The 13,595-nt window shown below is 38.4% G+C and overlaps 3 protein-coding genes, 1 non-coding gene and 1 pseudogene across 5 annotated transcripts; 4 read left to right on the top strand and 1 right to left on the bottom strand.

Moving 5' to 3' along the window:
* Positions 1-3,905: 3,905 nt before the first annotated feature.
* Positions 3,906-3,994, top strand: BDCG_16138 (annotated as a pseudogene). Its single transcript has one exon. The product of its transcript is annotated as a tRNA-OTHER (tRNA).
* Positions 3,995-5,680: 1,686 nt separating this feature from the next.
* BDCG_00443 (uncharacterized protein) lies at positions 5,681-6,157 on the top strand (the record flags this gene model as incomplete). The annotated part of the gene is made up of 3 exons (XM_045415957.1): positions 5,681-5,743; positions 5,805-5,916; positions 5,988-6,157. The coding sequence occupies 3 exons, from the start codon at positions 5,681-5,683 to the stop codon at positions 6,155-6,157; spliced, it is 345 nt and encodes a 114-aa protein (XP_045271784.1).
* A 38-nt stretch (positions 6,158-6,195) lies between these two features.
* BDCG_00444 (uncharacterized protein) lies at positions 6,196-10,313 on the top strand. Its single transcript, XM_045415958.1, has 4 exons — positions 6,196-7,242; positions 7,341-8,122; positions 8,190-8,690; positions 8,784-10,313. The coding sequence occupies exons 1-4, from the start codon at positions 6,858-6,860 to the stop codon at positions 9,348-9,350; spliced, it is 2,235 nt and encodes a 744-aa protein (XP_045271785.1). The 5' UTR covers positions 6,196-6,857; the 3' UTR covers positions 9,351-10,313.
* A 65-nt stretch (positions 10,314-10,378) lies between these two features.
* BDCG_16139 lies at positions 10,379-10,463 on the top strand. Its single transcript has one exon. It is a non-coding gene; the product is annotated as a tRNA-Asp (tRNA).
* An 874-nt stretch (positions 10,464-11,337) lies between these two features.
* BDCG_00445 (U1 small nuclear ribonucleoprotein C) lies at positions 11,338-12,630 on the bottom strand (the record flags this gene model as incomplete). The annotated part of the gene is made up of 4 exons (XM_045415959.1): positions 12,262-12,630; positions 12,005-12,145; positions 11,858-11,938; positions 11,338-11,753 (listed from the first exon to the last, which is right to left on the bottom strand). The coding sequence occupies exons 1-4, from the start codon at positions 12,371-12,373 to the stop codon at positions 11,338-11,340; spliced, it is 750 nt and encodes a 249-aa protein (XP_045271786.1). The 5' UTR covers positions 12,374-12,630.
* Between the last annotated feature and the right edge of the window lie 965 nt (positions 12,631-13,595).

Consider the following 13,595-nt stretch of genomic DNA (forward strand, 5'->3'; position numbering starts at 1 on the left):
AATATATTTAAATAAGTTTTTCTTCACTGATCAGAGACTCATTGTTAACATTAATATTAATAATTTAATAAAGTAACTGATTAATTATACATTTAAAAAGATTATTATTGAGTAGAAAAAGCAGTCTCAGACTGATTCTGTAACTGTGAAAAAGAATAAGAATAAAGATAAGAATAAAGATGAGAAGAAAAGTATATCTGTATGAAAGTACACTCACTATAGAAGATATGAATATACTGTTAACAGATATTTCATCTTAAACTCTGATAAAAAGAAAAAGAAGAATAATAAGAAGAAAGAGAAGAAGAATAACTTAATAAGTTCTTAATTAACAGTAAATATAGTAATTATAAAGATTGAGTTCTATTTCTCTTTCACAGTCACTGAAAAATCATTCTCTAGATCTTAATATTTGAATATATATATAAGTCTGAATATGATAAGTAAGCTTCATTCTTTTTCAAATATCAAATCTTTTAATGATAATATCTCTATTGATTCTGCCACTGAGAGAACTAAGTTTATTAAGAAGATTGAAACTGTTTTCTTGAAGATTAAGAGTGATAATATTAACTTGCAGAATATTCACTATATCTTTAATATTATAGTTAATCTGCTTTTATTTATAAAGCTTGAAGATCAGAGATTCTGATTTATATTATCTTTTACAATTCTCTTATTTTTCATTTACAGAGCTCTGAACAGTGTTATTTTTCATACAGTTCAAACTGCTCAGAATAATATATATAAGATTAATAAGTAAAAGTTCAATGAGAATCTCAATTATCTAAACAGAGTAGTTAAGTATATTGCAATGATATTTTATAAGTATGATTTTAATTGAAAAGTTAATCTTTCTATAACTGCTATTACTACTGTTAATAATATTAATTCTATAAATGTAAAAACACAGACATTAAAAATATTAAAGACTCTTTTAAATTGATATTATAATCTTAGTTATATTTATACTGATGCTATAATTACTATAATCAAGAATCTTCATACTGAAGTTACAATTAAAGATTCTAAGACTAAGTTCTTTTACAAGAAATGTGTCAAGATAGATATAATATAAGATTATTTAAAAACACTGATATCTAGATTTATTCAACTTATTGAGAAGGTTTATATTGATTTTACAGATAATAGATATATATTGAAAGATCTCTCTGACTACTTCTTAAAGTTTTATTAGAGAATTAAATACTGAATACTTATTATCTGTGATGCAATCTGCTACTGTTGAGTATATTTTTTAAAGTTTAAGAATAAGACTGTTCAATACTTTGAGTTATAACTCAGATTTATAAATAATCTTGAGTATACAGTTTCTACTTTTTTATAGACTGATATTGATAATGTTTTCTAATTCATATATATATACACAGTTATAAATTTATATAATATTAAATGAGAATTAATAGTATTATATTTATCACATTAGAATAACATTTCTGAACATGAAATCTACACTATTATGAAATGAGTTAGAGTTGCTCTTTTAAAAGATAATCTCTCTAAGAAGTTCTGAACAGATGTTTTAAAGATAGTGATTATAATAATTAATAATACTCTTATATCTATAGTTCTTTATAACTTGAAATTTTGACTCTCTACTACAGAGACTTCTGTGATTTTAAGTTTATATAAGATTTATTAATATGCACTTATAAATACTCTGCTGAATATAAGACATTTTCACTGATTAAGTATAGAGATTTTTATTCACTTGTATAAATTTCAGCAGTCTGTGAATAAGCTTTCTTTATATACTGATTTATATCATATCATTGAATTCAGTGATATATTGATATATTATCTATAGCATTCTAAATCTGATAAGATTATTATCAGTAATGATATGAGATTTCTGATCACTGAAAAATTAAAATTAGTTATTATATCTATGACACTTATTAATAATACTGATGAACTGAAACCTGATATTCATCTGATTAATAATAAAGATACTCTTAATATTAATAATCTGAATTTTATATAATTGCAGTCTGTGAAATCACTGACTACTTACATTTTAAGTCTTATTATAGATAATCTTCTGAAGTTCTATAAAAATATTACATTACAGTTAGAGAAGATAGAAGATTATTAAAAGAAGTTTATATAATATAAGATTACTAATCTGAAGAGATATAATATATAAAGTTTGATTTCTAGATCTGATATTCTGAGAGATGAACTGATTACTCTAAGTTATTAAGTATTTCTTAAGAAAGATAGATCTGCAGATCTGAATACTGATTTTAATAATATTCTTAAAAAATTATATTAAGTGATTTATAATAACTGATTTAAAAAGAGTTCTAGAGAAGAGATCTATACTTCTGTTATTACTAATACTATTAATTATATTCTTTTTATAATAGCAGTACTATACAGTTGAACACTCTATTAAGTGAATATAGTGATAGTATATCTTTATAAGTATCTTACTAAGAAGATCTATATGAGATAATTCACTGAATTTAAGACTGATTCACTGAAAACACTTATCTGTATAATTAAGAGTAGTTTATACAGTCTGAACTCTGTAATAAAGATCTGATATAATTACTTAACAGCTCTGTTAAGTAATCTTGAATTTATAGTTAGTACTTATAATCTGATACTCTGATATTATATATTCAGATATTATCTCTATATAATAATTTATATTAATAATTTTAATATTATATCTGAAGCTTCTGAGAATGCTGATTGACTAGTAAGTATACTTAGTAAGAAATTAAAAGTCAAGAATCTATATCAGTTAATTAAGTATTTAAGTATGAAGATCAATTATTTAGATAAGAAAATTAATTTAATATATTATTAATATATTAAATATTTTATTAAAGATTTCTATCTTGATAATACAGCTATTATTAGAATATTAATGAAGAATAAATTCTGTATTAATAATTTCTCTATATCTGAGAAAGAGACTGATTTCATAATTTAATAATATTAATATAATATAAGTTATTTATAATATCTTACAGTTAAAACATGTTCTGATATCACTCATACTATCTTAGTACTTACTTAACAGAATATTAATTTAATATCTCAATATTAAAAGACTCTATTACACATTATATATTATTTAAAAGAGATTATAAATCTAAGTATTTTCTATAAATATAGTCTGTATAAGAGATCTGTTTCTTCTATTTCTACTGATCTTTTCATTTCTACTGATTTTTTCATTTCTACTGATTTTTTCATTATCTCTGATTTCTCTGATAATTTCTATCTATTCTTTAACTACTTGAATTCTGATTAAGCTGATCTCTTGAATAATGATAGAAAATTAACATTCAGCTATATTTTTAAGCTCACAGATAATCTGATTTCATGATATTTAATAAAGTAATCTTATATATCTCTAAGTTTTAATAAGACTGAATATATGACTCTTAGTAAGACAGTTCATAAGATAACATGAATTCAGAATTTCATAATTAAGCTTAACTTTATTACTATATCTCTGATACAAATTCTTACTGATAATAAGAGTATTATAGATTTTATAAAGATAACAGTCATTATAATCTAAAGTAAGTATATTAATATATGTTTTCATTTTTCATATTAACAGTTGAATCAGAGAGTTATTAATTTAGAATATATTCTTATCACTCAGATAATAGTAAATGAACTCACTAAATCTCTAGACACTGTGATATTTATATAATTTATGATTTTACTAGGTCTTACAGATGTAAAAGTTGAGAATGTTTAATTTTACATTTGTATTTGATTTTAACAGACTATCTTAATGATTTAAGTGTTTTTGTATGTAATTCTTATTATCTTGAGAGAGGGTGTTGACCCTTACTTATCTCAGCAAGCTCAGACACTTCTTCAGATATTCATTGCTATTTTAACACTGAATTGATGCCCCGGTGGCCGAATGGTTAATGCGGCCACCTGGTAGCGCCTTGGCGTGGGAAACCAAGACGCGTGGGTTCGAAACCCGCAGGGGATACATTAAATCCGGAACTCAAGCACCTCAGGTTTCTAATAAATACAGAGGTGTACAAATCACTTCAATAAAATCGCTCTATGTTCCTGGGCTGGGAAGTTATTATCACATGTATCTAATTGTCACTCCTTTGTATTTCCTATGTTCTTGTTATCTTGGCATGGTTTCAACACCTGTATTTCCTCCTGTATAATCAACACTTGGCCTGTATTTAACATCATGCAAGGACTCATCATAAGCTCCGCTTGCATATGAGTATAATGAAAGAATAATAATAATAATAATAATAATAATAATAATAACACTGAATTGATGATTATGTTATAAGCTAACCTCAAATAAGCAATAAGCTAACTCAAATAGTAAAATCAGATTATATGAGTGATAATATCTTATGAAGCATCTGAGAAGAAACAGTTTCTGATTATTAGTAACATAGAAAGAATTTGCTCAGTACTCTGAGTATAAAAGAGAATTTCAACTCAACTTCATAGATTCATTATTTCTGTATCATTTTAAAATCTTAAAATAACAATGTTCTCATAATATATCTGATTTTTATATTCATATCTCAAGTTCTTAGAATAGAAGTATCATCTCAAAGTTGATCAGTGTGTTTTTAAACACAGGAATTTTAATTCAATTTCTTATACAAAAAAAAGCTCTTAGAAATTCTGAGATCAAAAAATATGATCATTTTCAAGAGTATACATCTATCTTAAATATAGATTTTTTTGAAATATTGAAGAAATATTTCTATTCTTCTTCTCTTTAGCTATAAGCTAAGGTGATTTTCAAATCTCAAAGATATGTGAGTATATAGTAATAGAAAGTCAAAGTTGAAGAATCTGAAAAATCCTTGTAAATCTCAGGAATCTTCATTGAAGATGAAACCATTTCTTCTCAGACTCTCTGGCGAGGATTGCTCTGAGCACATGACTTGTATCAAAAGTAGGTTAGTGTCATGCCGGATTAACTAGTTAATAATAATGCTGCAACCCGTTCAAACCGAGCCAGAGGGTCTGAGCCCGCTGAGATAAGCCCTTACGGCTGTTGCGGTTAGCGATCCCACTAGATCACGTGACCCACCACTATATTATGTTCTTGTAGATAGATCTATCAATACAACCTTCAACTATTCTACAGGAAGAGTTGTCAGTCAGTCAGCCCCCCAGATATTCTCTCTGTGTGTATTACTACTCTGTATTGGCGCCAGAATTTCCTAGGGGGGAGGGGGGGGGGAAGAGGGTTGTATTTATTCTCCGGAGGACGAGAATGTAAATTATTGAAGAAGATAAGACTGTGGATGATGATGTGGTGACCATGACGCAGGGGGATGACGACGATGGAGGGATAGAGGTTTTTCCCCTTCTTTCCCCCTCCTTAGTTCTTTTTTGGTTGTGCAAAACAGGCGGGGATAGGATAGTGAAGTAGCTGAGGACGGTTTCAGATGTCAATCAAACAAAGTGGTGCAAGAGGTGCAACTCTTTGTTCAGCAAAAAACATATTCTGTGGTGATTTCAATCCATAATATTAACACACAACACAAAAATTGCTAAGACCATACATACTATTATCAGTATTGTGATAGTAAAGTTGATGATGATCTTCTTTATAGTAAGTACTTAGGTAAAGAGATCAACCATCCGACAGTTGACGGTATATCACGTGCTCGGGCCGCGTGTCCCAATGAAACACATCTTGGGCACAGTTGTGCTGTGGCTACGAGTGTATGTAAGCTGTAACTACTCTGTAAGTTACTCCGTAAATTAGTTAACAACTAACTAACTGAAACTAACTCCGTACTACGCAGTACATACGTAAGGGAGTCTTCAAGGTTGGCTGGCTGGATGCGCGGTGGCTGAGCACTGAGACTCTGGCTCGGACTCCGGCTCCTGACTGGCGGGCGGGACGGGCGTCAACTGGTCTGGGAGGGTGGGGCAATACCCTTGTAACCGTAATACGGTCCGACATTTCCGCGCCTAACCGCATCCAGCACAAAGGAGCCAAGTTCCAGCCCAAACCCTATCTATCTATCCTATCGGCGCCTTCCCTAAGATCCCTCTCCTTGCTGCTCCTGCTGCTCCTTCCCAGGACGGACTGTCGTTTCCCTGGCTGCAATCACCAACCTCACCTCCTTCCTGCCTTCCTCCTCCTCTTCAATAATCTCTTCAATCTCTTCAATCTTTTCAATCTCTTCCATCTCCATCTCCATCTCCATCTCCATCTTCTTCTTTTTCTTTTCTTCTTCTTCTTCTTCTTCTTCTGCTTCTTCTTCTTCTTCTTCCTTTCTTCCTCTTCTTCTTCTCATTCTCATTCTCGTATCCCCATCCATCCCCGACGACCCTGACCACCGTCCTCAAAATAATAACCTGCTTCCGTCGTCGCCTGCCACTCTCTAGGCCTTTTTTCTTCTTGTTCCTCGTCCCACGTTCCCCGCTTTGACGGAACGCCCACGATCGCTCCTATCACCGCCATCTTGTCCGCTTAGTCTCACGCTCTGCCACCACCACTACTGCCGCTTCTTCGTTCGCTCCTCTGCTCTGTTCTATTCAATCCAATCCATTCGTTTTACCAGCCAGCTCCAGCTGCTCCTCCTAGTTGCCTCGAGAACCTTCTCCTCGTGTGAGCACCTTGCATCGTCCAACAGGGCCGAGCCCAAATAAAAACCATCACTCGCTCTTCTCTCCCTCTTTGATCAAGCCAGAAAAATAGAAACTTCATTTATCCGCCGGGTTCCGTGATAAGAAACACGAAACAGGTACTCTGGAGTACCCAATCCATCCCCCCCCCAGGCAGAAGGCTTGATATCTCTTCCATTTGCCTGCTTCCATCTTCTTCTCCTTCTTCACCCTGAATCGGCACAATGAACCTTCTCACCACCTTCTCTTGCTTGGTCGCCTTCCTCCTCCCGTTCGCCCCTTTTGTCTCCCCCAAAAAAATGATCAAGTCGAATTCCCTTACGACTTGCCAGGAGGATTCAAAGTTCACCACCAGTCTATTCAATATCCTCCTCACACCCGACAATAACACCCTTCATGTGCAGGTTATTGGGGTCTCGTCAATTACCGGCTACGTTACCGCAGATGCCCGAGTGCTCGCCTATGGACATCAAATATTAAATGAGAAACTAAACCCTTGTAATATTAAAGGCGTCGATTTGAAAACCCTTTGCCCCATGCGGGCTGGCCCCATCGATTACGATTTCAACATCCCGGATCTTCCCAAGGACACGCTCAGCAGTATTCCAAGTGAGTTTTCCTATTTCTTTTTCTTTATATATGTATTTCTTCTCCCGACCCTGCTCTCTGGCTACTATTCTCCGTCATGTCTAACCTTCAAAGCATAGCCGTTGCATACGGAGTCCCCGATCTGGACCTTAAGATCAGGGTCTACATCAATGAAACTGCAACTGGTAAGAGCATTGCTTGTCTAGAAGCGCGGCTTTCCAACGGCAATACGGTCTATCAGAAACCTGTGGGTTGGATTGTCGCCATAGTTGCCGGTCTTGGATTGGTTGCTTCTGCAATCACTTCCGGGCTTGGCCATTCCAACACCGCTGCCCATGTTGCAGCTAATGCGCTCTCCCTATTCGGCTTCTTCCAGGCTCAGGCTATGGTCGGAATGTCCAGCGTCACTCTCCCACCAATCGTTCAGTCCTGGACCCAAAACTTCCAGTGGAGCATGGGTATCATCCAAGTTGGTTTTCTACAGAGGATTTGCACTTGGTACCAACGATCGACTGGCGGGGAGCCTTCCATAATTCTATCCAAACTCGGATCTACCTCCGTTCATGTGCAGAAGCGTTCCATTGAATGGGGCAATGAATTTCTCGCCAATGTTCCGCATCTTTTGAAGCGAACAAACAACGAGAAGAGTAAGCAGAAAGTGGAGGATACCATTGTTCGGGGAATTGAAAGAGTTGGATTCCGTGCTAATATCGAGAGGACGAACATCTTCATGACTGGCTTGATCTTTTTCGTCTTTTTTGTTGTCGTTGTCCTGGGGCTGGTTGCATTGTTCAAAGGATATTGCGAGATTGCGTCCAAGAAAGGCTGGATTAAGGGTGATAAGTTTCAGGACTTCCGAAACGGATGGAAGGTTATCATGAGAGGCATTTTGTTCCGATTGGTAAGTTTTGTCTCTGTCCCGTGCAGATGTGCCAGGCGATATTCTTTCTAACCGCTCTGCTCTCCAGGTACTTATCGGTTTTCCGCAAATGTGCATCCTCTGTCTATGGGAACTTACTAAACGAGATTCGCCTGCCGAGGTTGTTTTGGCCGTATTCATGCTCATTTCAATGTGCGCGTCTCTCGGTTTCGCTGCATTTACCGTCATTCGTCTGGCCAAGAAATCTGTGGAGCTACACAAAAATCCAGCATATATCTTATACTCAGACCCTTCAGCTCTGAACAAGTGGGGTTTCCTCTATGTTCAGTACAGGGCAACGGCCTACTACTGCGTCATCCCCGTCCTAGTCTATATCTTGGTTAAGGGCATGTTTGTCGGATTGGCACAGCCGGCTCCCCTTGTTCAAGCTATTGCTCTCCTTATCATTGAAGCTGCTGTCCTGATCGCTGCCAGCGTGATGAGGCCATGGATGGACAAAAAGACTAATATTTTCAACATCTCGATCGCTGCGGTCAATTTTTTTAATGTCATTCTGCTCCTCTTCTTCACCCAAGTATTTAACCAGCCTGTAAGTGACTCTTTCAACTCCCTCCCCCAACCCTCTAGCTTACTATTCTTGTCAAAATCGAATTGGAAATCTAAAACCTAACCTCTTTTTTAGGGCCTTGTCACTGGCGTCATGGGCGTCATCTTTTTCGTTGTCAACGCAGTACTCGCCCTTATCCTACTTATTCTAGTCTTGATCTCATCGGTGTATGCTATCGTGTCCAAGAATCCCGATACACGATATCAACCAATGAGAGACGACCGCGGATCCTTCATCAAGTCTCAGACTCAGCTGACAACGGAGCTCGATGCTCTTGGAGCGACTGCGCGCGGTGAATCGAAATCATTCGAAGACTCGTCCTCACTATCTGGCGGATACCCTAACCGGGCCGATTCGCCTGCACAAACCCTACAACGCCAACAACCTCTGTCTCCTCTGGATTCCTCTGTACCTTTATTCCCTGCCGACAACCAAGTTCGTAATGCTCCACCCCCAACATATCAGAGCCAGGTTCCAAGCGGAGGCGCAGGATACTCTAGAGCACAAAACATCTCGCCAGCGCCCCGAAACCTTACCACATCGCCATTCCCGCATTCTCCAACGGCGACTTCGAATCCGGCTCAGTATAGAATGAACAACAACAGCAGTCCATGGCAACGTGGCGCAGGATACGAGCATTAAAGTTTTTGGCGGGTAGAACGATGCTAGCGTTTGGTCGTTTTCCCTGAGAATGAAGAGATGACCAGTTCCATGGGCTAGGAAATGGGTTTTCCTTTGCCTTGCTTTATTTTCCTAATAATAGGTTCTTTGGGTCTTGCTCTCTGGCGTCATTAAGGGCTATTGTTCTGTTTTTATATTTCTTGTTCTTGTTCTTGTTCTGTTCATCGTACGCTATTTTCTTTTGAATGAATGGACTCGAAACATTCAATCATCCGCACCCCACCAATGATACACCTTGCCTTTTTCATTTGCAAACCTGCTCTGCCGTTTTCCTATGTCCCTCCCAGGCGTTTTATATGGTACTTTCACGTAATTCGTGGCAAAGAGACACGGATGTGTTGCATTTCTACTTTCCTTCTCTTTTCCTTTCCCTTCTCTATTTGCCCTTTACTTTTCCTTCGTCCTTTTATTTTCCGACATTTTTTTGTCTCAAATCTTCGTATGTATATTTTTTAACAAAAACACATCTGCCTTCTTTGTCTCATCTTGAACCTTACTAACCTTGGCTTCCTTTCATATAAATGATCATTCATGTCACTATATATTTTCCTCATTTAAACCTTGCATGCATTCCTTGTCTATCATTTCACTCTTGAAGTTTACTCTTTATGTATTTTGTTTTGCTACTTAATTCTTCAGGAGAGAAACATTAGATACTCACAGATTCACTCTCAATCTCATTCTTGATCTCTCTTCATTTCTTTCTTCTAAGTTGCATGTACATGCATTTTCATATTTTGCTTGTTAATTTTCATTTATTTCCCCTCTTTCATTTGTAACTATAATACAATCAAACTTCTCATCTAAAAATACAACACAGCCTCTTTCTTCATTTTATATTTCCCATGGATGATTGATTATAAGATATAAAATAAAATCAAATCAACACCCCGTCAACTAAGAGAGTCTCACTCAAAATCTGCAACATCGGAGGAACCGTAAGTACGCTTTAATGTCGCGCGAGGGGCGTGTTCACAGTCAAGCAAACATCCTCGATGGTCTAGTGGTCATGATTTCCGCTTGTCATAAACATGCCAAGCGCGGGAGACCAGGGTTCGATTCCCTGTCGGGGAGATTTTTCGAGAATTTTATTTTTTATTTTTTTATTTTTTATTGAATCTGGGTTAGCTAGTTAACGAGGCCGGGTTTTGCCATTTTCTTTTTTTTTCTTTTTTTTTTCTTTTTTTTTTTTCTTTTTTTTTTTTTTTTTTTTTGGTTATTAAAATATGTATTATTATTTTCTCTTCTCTGCTTCTCATTGGGGTTGTTGTCTCGAAAATCAAGATGGTGCGTGGGCAGAGCCAAGGCTTCCGTGATCTATATATATTGAAGTATGCGGAGTAACTAACGCTCGTCATTGGGAAAGGTATACGGATATGAACACAGATTCAAAATATTTTTTTCATATGATTGTTTGAACTTTCCTAGAGAGAAAAAGACTAGAAAAATTACATGCATTGTTACTTAACCTCCCTTCCCCCCATGGTTTCGCAGCTACATACGTAGCCGCAAGAGGCCACGATATACGGATTAGATGAAATAATAGATGAGTGAGGAGTCCGATTTCCCGGGGGGGGGGCCCGAACATAGTGTCCTAGCAGCGCCCCTGGCTGCCGCCCCCTCCCTCCACCTCAAAAAATAATTCTATTTAATAGATAAAAGAGAAATGATGACAAAAGACAAAACTTCTGTGGTCTGTTGGCCGGGGAGTCGAGTCTGTCCAAGAGGGTCCGTTTTACTCTAAGACGGGTGGAGGCATGGGATAGAAAAGGGAATACAAAGGGAAAAACGGAAAGGGGAGGAAAAGAGCATAGCGACGAGTTGTCTATGGCTACAAAACAATAGAAGAGGCAAAAACTGATATTGAAGAATACATGAGTACATTTTTCATACAAGAGATACAGAGATACAAAGGGGGAAAAAACAAAACAAAACCAACCGCCTCCCGTCATTTCCCCTCCTGGCTGGTAGTACCCGGCGGCGATACTGACTTTGGCGGCGCGCCCGGCGGCGGGACCAACCCCGGAGACTGAGACTGCCCAGGAGGAGGTGGGGCACCAGACATAGGAAAACCAGATGGTGGTACTGGGGGTGCACCCGCCGCCCCTGGACCAGGACTTGGATTTTGCCCTGGGCCTTGGCCTGGGATGGGCGGTGGAGGAAAGCCCGCTGCGCCCGGTGGGGGGAATTGGAAGTTAGGGGGGAAGCCTCCTGGTGGGGGGAATGGGATGCTGCCTGGTGGCATGTTGGGGAGTGCGATGGGTGGGAGGTCGCCGGGCATTGGGGCTCCGCCAGATGGACCTGCGGCGTTTGGGGCGAAGGGGGGTGGTGGGGGGAAAGGTGGCATGCCACGACCTCCTGGGGCTAGATGGATTTGTTAGTTACGCTGTTCTTGAAGATCTCTATTTTCCTTTTCATTCTCCTCGTATCGAAAGGAAAGGGACAAGAAGGAGGGGAGTTAGACTTACGTGTAATCATCCCTCCAGGTGGTGCTCCAGGAGGTGCGCCGGGCATACCGAACGGTGGGTGTGGGGGCATTCCCGGCCGACCTAAAGATAGATATTAGAGCAACGTGTCTTGGGTAAGGCAACAGTAAAAGCACCGGTGAAACTCACCAGGGAAGCCAAATGGTGGTGGCGGATATGCTCCCGGTGCGCCTGGTTGTTGAAGCATGGGATTCGAGCTTGCCTGGCCTTCGGCCGCATACGAATTTGTTATAGAATCGATGACAGACTGTGCTTTCTCATGACCGATTTCTGCAAGAGCAAACGAAGAGTTGTTAGTCTGGATGATGTTCAAGGAAAACAAAAGTTATCGAAAGCTAGAGAAAGCTCGCTGCCGTTTTGGATGCGGGTTTGGGGTGTAGGCGTACCTTGGTAATATTCGACGACATTTCGTAAATGATTACGGCCTGAATTGTGTGCCTTCCGCACACTCATCGAGTCATGTGTCAGGTATACATCGCAGTAATCACCTAGGCACATCTGTTAGCACTGACGATATCCATTTACATTGGCCTCGCCAATTTTTGTTATCGAAACGTTCGAGGCTAAAATGAAACGATTATGCGAAAACGCAGCCGGTAAACTGACGGGAAGAACCTACAGAAGAGTAAATTGAAATGTCAGCAGGGGATTTCCGAAGTGCAACACATAAACAGGAACAGAGTCGGAGCAAAAACATGTTCCAAGAAGATAAACAAAATAGGTAGGACTTATATTTCGGCATTTTTGATGGCGGGGGTCGGAGTTGCCCGTAGAACCTCAATTCCTGTCACCGGGAATCGCCCGCTTTCCAATCCCCGTGTAGACCTCCCCGCAAAGGATATTCCTCTGTGTCGGTATCTAAAAGGAAGAAAGTATCGAGTGTGTGTCCGTCGAGGCCTGATTAAATAGCTTGCTATCCTGGAAACGAGCGACTCGAGCTGATAGCAGGGTTGTTGTGGTTTGATTACAATCAAAGTGCTGCTAATAGTACACGGACAAGTCAAGGTGACTTCCAAATTGTACGCCGTGGGAAACAACGGGCCTCGTCCAAGTTCATGTATATCTTCGTTATAGCGAGAAAAGAGTGTTTCTTTCTGTCCGAGTGACGCCAAATTGAAGAAGCGCGATGGTTAGGCTAAAAGGCGGCGCGAGATGGCAGAATAGTCTATGCACTGTTTGTTGTGTTTGCTTCAAATTGATGGCACAGGCAAAATCGAGGGGGGGTCAAAAAATGGCCTTGGGAGTAAAGGTAGGCAAAAATAACAAAATATATAGGTAAATGATGCTTCAAACAATATATTTTGGCTCCTAGGTTTCTCATTGGCAATAATCAGTGTCACATTTATTGATATATGTTGAAGGCGATGCCTTCGGGGTCCGACTAGGACGAAGTAGATAGACATGAGTCTCTCCATCATCTGTTTTCCCATGCAAAATTCACCGCCAGGTCAGTCAGTCAGTTTTTTCCCTAGTCGCAACATCGGCAATGGATAATCGGCCTCGGCCTTCAATGATGATGTATTTTTTATTTTTTTATTTTTTATTTTTTTTAGGGGGGGGGAGTGGGTTGGTGTGGTGTGGTGTGGTGTGGTGTACCTACCCTTCGTGGACAACCGCCGGCGGATCGTGTACATTGCCAATTGGTTCTTATATTGAAGATTGAACGAGCTGCCGCTGGCTATTATGTTCATGCGACAAATCTAGAGTACTTGAGCTCATT

Source organism: Blastomyces dermatitidis (assembly GCF_000003525.1).
Source record: "Blastomyces dermatitidis ER-3 genomic scaffold supercont1.1, whole genome shotgun sequence".
Taxonomy (NCBI): domain Eukaryota; kingdom Fungi; phylum Ascomycota; class Eurotiomycetes; order Onygenales; family Ajellomycetaceae; genus Blastomyces; species Blastomyces dermatitidis.

Excerpts from the sequence above, each read along its gene's own strand:
- BDCG_00444 (XM_045415958.1), top strand. The coding sequence starts at position 6,858 with ATGAACCTTCTCACCACCTTCTCTTGCTTGGTCGCCTTCCTCCTCCCG. Across the intron at positions 7,243-7,340 it reads CACGCTCAGCAGTATTCCAA|CCGTTGCATACGGAGTCCCC; the intron begins GTGAGTTTTCCT and ends TTCAAAGCATAG. Across the intron at positions 8,123-8,189 it reads GAGGCATTTTGTTCCGATTG|GTACTTATCGGTTTTCCGCA; the intron begins GTAAGTTTTGTC and ends TCTGCTCTCCAG.